The following is a 4,645-nucleotide window of genomic DNA, read 5'->3' as shown; positions in this document are numbered from 1 at the left end:
TTATTAAGTCCCTTTCAAATTAACTACTAGTCTCTCCAATGTGCTGCACTCAAAAAGAAAAAAGTATCTCCTATAATTGACACCTTAAAATTAACTAAAAACAAAAAATAATCATACCCTTTTAATTCTTGTTTTAATATTTGGCCCTAATCCAACTCCAATAACTTTAAAATTATAAATTTTCCTCAGTCTAATTTATTGTGCTTCATCGGACAATAATGTTAATTTTAAATTCTCATATTCTCAACATTAATAAAAAACAATATATCCACTTGCATGATACATTAATTATGATAAAAGGAAAATAAAACTTCTTTTTTATTTACATTTTTTTATTAAAAACACTTTTTATTCTTTTTTTCTTTTTTTTTGTTTTTTTTTTTTTTTTGTGCGTGTAATATATTCACTTTATTGTTATTCTATTGTTATTATTATTATTTGTTTTAAAGGTGCATTTGTTTGTCTACAGGCTCGAGCAGTGGTTTTACATACGCTCCCCCATGCTCTAATAAGAAAAGGGTGCATTTGTCTTTTTGATTCTCCTTAAGAGCACATTCTCTTGCCCTTCCTTACTTACTCTGTTTCTCTCCCTCTGTTCCTTGTCTCTCCGCCGGTGTATCACCGGTGACGCGGATGCTCGCCGCCGGTTAGTGTTATTTCTCTGCTTTGAACTTTCTTCCTTCTTTTATCCCTTTCTCACTTTGAACTTAATCCCCATTTTGCAGGCTTGTCAAGCTCCTCCGACCATCGTTGCCGTCTCAGCCCCTTTCCTCCGCCAGAATCCTCCTTGAACCTCCGGCAGCTTCTGGGTACCGGAAAATTGGACCTCTGCTAGCTTCTGGGTTTTGCTACTAGTAAGTTTTCTTCTAATTTCGCTTTCAGGGTTTATCCTATTGTTTATCTCACAAAAATTCTGTAACTTCCCCTTTTATATACATTAAGCTATTCTATTCTTTTATTTTTTTTTCCTGTTCATAAAACTATTTAAAAACAACTGGGTAGCTGTAATTTCTTCCTGCAGGAACCTCTTCTTGACATTTTTTTTTTTTTTTTTTTTGGGGAAAACTCTTTGTTAAGGGTATGCTTGTTTACTGAGAATTTTTTTCTTTTTCTTTTTTTATTCAATCTTTCGTGGACAGGCGATATAGAGCTATAAGAAGTGAAACTGTTCAATGGGTCCTCGTCAATGTCAAGTTTGTAACGATGCAGTATCTAAATATAAGTGTCCTTCGTGTCTTGCCCCTTAGTAAGCAAAGATAATTATCACACTGAATAGTAGATTCTGAATTTTAATATGGAAATACTCTGAATTATATAGTTGATCTTTTATTTTGTATTTTCCTGGTTGCAGTTGTTCTCTTACCTGTTTTAAGAAACACAAGGGTATGTGACTTATATATTTTTTTGTTCTTACTATTACTGTTTTGTTCTTACTATTACTGCATTAACAAGTATTGCAGCTTACTTCAAGAAGTAGATGAAAATGGGGAAAGGATAATTTTATAGTTTAGGGAATAATGTCATTGCATGAATTGCGCTGTCACTTATGTGATAATGTTGGCACTCTTGTAGAATTGTTAGGTCACTAAGTAAAAGCTTGTGCACATTGATAGCAAAATTGAAGCAGATTATTTACTAAATTCTGTTAGTTGAAAGCCGGGTATTGATGCTGTACAGATGAAGTGCATATACAGAAATTTGCATTAAGAACTATGGTTCTATCTTATTTGCATGCTCTTAATATAAAACAATATGGAAGAGGTGAGTACCATAGTATCTAGGCAGAGTTTGTAACTTCAATTAGACAGGGGAAAAATGAATGAACTTGATTGATGGGTAAACCTCAGTAGATGTAGTAGCTGTGTGAAAGCTAATAAATGTGTTAACAGTTGGTCGTATTTACATGAAAAAAAGAACAAGAATATGAAGTATGAATTACAGTGTCCAACTAACTACGTGGAAGTATATGTTCAAGAAAATCTGCCTTTTATATACCATTTTTTGCATCAGATTTGGTGTTATACATCTTGACGATATATTAAGCCATCAGTAATAAGATTAAGGACTGACTTACGCTTATGTGAATGGCAGAAATACCATGTTCTAAGCCACTGTCTTCTGAGCCTAAGTTAGGTAAGAATTCTGTCATTCTACATTTTATGATGAACTTTTTAAACTTATTCGGTAAACCAAAAGTACTTGGGGTTTGACTTTTTATTTGATGAATGTGTTGATGTCTATAATTAATAATTTTATGGAACCCATATTGATGAGGGGGATTATACACTAACAGGCTTGCTTGTAGTTGAAGGTTCTTCATTAGATTAAGTTTAAAAATTGCTTTTTTAGGTTTATCTAAATACCAAGTATGCAGATTTGTTTTTCTGTAAATATCTATCATATGTTCAAATTATATGAAATGTCTACTGTTATAACTTTGCTCCCAAGTGCATTCTGCATAAATTTTTAAATTTAATAATATCTTTTAATTAATATTTGCTCTCAAGCTTAATCTGGCTTTTGTTTGATAGAGGATGAAAACAAAATGTTATTTTATTCATGAGATGTGCAAGGAAACATGCAATATAATTTTCAGTCTTGATATCAATATTTCTGTCCAGATTCCAGTGGATTACCTTTTCGTTTCGTAGAAATATATATAGATTAATATTCTTTTTCCTTTGATGGCTTCTCTGATTGATCTTATATTATAGTTTTAGTTCAGACAAACCTCCTCTGAGTATTTTAATTCTTCGTGTTTGTTTTTTATTCTTATCCTCCAGCTACTGGTTCAGAATCACTTATAGGGAGGCCACTGAGTGTTCACAAACCAAGTGAAGTACTGCAGAGATCACAACTAGAGGCTATAGGTAGGGTTTTAAACAAACTAGGACATATAACCTTTCAGTATACAAAGCGGCAAGATAGGGGATGGACCATTTGGCATATATCATACACAAAAACATTCAAAATATATAGATTTTTTACATTACAGTTTTGAAGCATGATTGGTAATTTTTTTTTCCACAAAATGTCAGAAGCTTGTGTTTTTGCAGCTACTTCCAGTGAAATTCGCAACGCATTGAAAGATGAAAACCTTCAGAAACTGATATCTAAGATTGATTGCTCTCCAGATGCAGAGAATGTGAGTAGTGTAATCTACTTTAGTCAAGATCAAAGTATTTTATTTATCAAGTATGTTTCATTAAGACAGGTGTATAATGTTAATTCAAAGTGATGCTTTAAGTGTCTGCTAACTTCTTTCTTCGATACATTAGGAACTTGATAAAGCTATGGATTCAGAGTCATTTCGTATACTTACTGACAAGGTTAGCCCTTGTGCCACTAAAAGCCTATTCTCTTTCTTTTTAACCATTCATTAGCATTAATAATTAATTATTTTCTAGAATGTTTAGCCGAAAACCAAAAAAAAAAAAAAAAAAAAAAAAAATTCGACTGAATGTTGGGTTTTCTTTGTCCTCAGATTCTCTCTACCATAAGCCCATAACTACTGGCAAGCGTAGCTAGAAGACTATAATTGTTGCTGGAAATTAAAGTTCTGCAAGAGAAGCAGTATTTTTAGGATTTGTAATATTTGCTTTTATCTTTTCCTTTATTTGGGTCAACAAAATAATCCTTCTCAATGTCGCTTTCTTCGTGCAAGATATGTAAATATTATGGTGCCATCGTAGATCAGGTCCTTTTTGTGTAATTTTGGCTCAATATTTTTGAATATGGTGGCAAAGTGTAAGTTGAAGAAATTTTTTAAATATATAGAATGTTATATCCTCTTTGTAGCATGTAATCTGTCACGCCATCTGTGTTTAATATCATTTAAATGAGGATCGAGACTTGAAAATTGTCGTTGGTTGATGGATTCTCTTGTTTACTGGATCTGCCATGCTATCCTTGGTTTAAAGAGAAGGAAAATTCAATTGAAAAAAAAAAAAAAAAAAAAAGCAGAGATTTTTAAAGTATCACTTGGCACTCTTTCTTGTCATCCTTCCAAGATTCCCAAGTTCGTCAACAACATCGCCTCAGCTACATTATGTGTAAAACCAAATGGAAACCCTGAAATCCTACCAAATGTAGCCTTAGTTGGGTGTTTGTGATTCTTATAGCAATTTTCTTTCACTTTGGTTTCTTTTTTCTTCTCATTTATACTTTATTCTTTAGAAGGTACATCCAATTTTGTGGTTTTACTACAGCTTTTTCGATATGGTTCAGATTATCAACATGATCGAGTGGCTTTTCTAGCAAGGAGACTTCTGCCAAACTTGTATCAAATAGACGGTTTCTCAGCAGCTTGATAGAACTCGCAAGATACTTAATTTGAATTGGGTTTTCATGTGACAGGACCTCATTGATGAACATTGTCTTTTTGGGTTTTGGAAGCCCGACTCCCCTTGCCACTATGCAAGCCTTTTTGTCCCTGCAACAAGCTGACATGAATTCTAAAACTTGGGCCAGTTGCAAATTAATAATTTGGACTAGAATTTTTACCTTTTGGATTTTAGTCAGGTCAGTCCAAAGTGGAGTACAGCAGTCTGAGTTGCTAAACAATTGACAGAAAACTGTATACACCCACCTTTCTATTGACAAATAGGGAATACATGAAAGAAAATTAGAATAAATAAATAAATCT

The 4,645-nt window shown here is 32.9% G+C and overlaps 1 protein-coding gene across 2 annotated transcripts; it reads left to right on the top strand.

Annotated features, from left to right (window-relative positions):
• The first annotated feature begins 478 nt into the window (after positions 1 to 478).
• On the top strand, positions 479 to 3,800 carry LOC107419172 (uncharacterized). 2 transcript variants are annotated; one of them, XM_048472922.2, is made up of 9 exons: positions 479 to 646; positions 726 to 854; positions 1,140 to 1,246; positions 1,352 to 1,383; positions 2,092 to 2,133; positions 2,784 to 2,870; positions 3,039 to 3,145; positions 3,279 to 3,329; positions 3,485 to 3,800. In XM_048472922.2, exons 3-9 carry the CDS (start codon positions 1,173 to 1,175, stop codon positions 3,506 to 3,508), a joined length of 417 nt encoding a protein of 138 aa, XP_048328879.1. In that variant the 5' UTR covers positions 479 to 646; positions 726 to 854; positions 1,140 to 1,172; the 3' UTR covers positions 3,509 to 3,800. The 2 variants fall into 2 exon arrangements, with proteins under 2 accessions (XP_048328879.1, XP_015883402.1); XM_016027916.4 differs by having other exon boundaries at positions 483 to 646; positions 3,057 to 3,145.
• Positions 3,801 to 4,645: the final 845 nt, after the last annotated feature.

This window comes from Ziziphus jujuba, chromosome 2, assembly GCF_031755915.1.
Source record: "Ziziphus jujuba cultivar Dongzao chromosome 2, ASM3175591v1".
Taxonomy (NCBI): Eukaryota; Viridiplantae; Streptophyta; class Magnoliopsida; order Rosales; family Rhamnaceae; genus Ziziphus; species Ziziphus jujuba.
The sequence above is the reverse complement of the archived record's forward strand: the minus strand, read 5'-3'. Positions and strand labels throughout refer to the sequence as shown.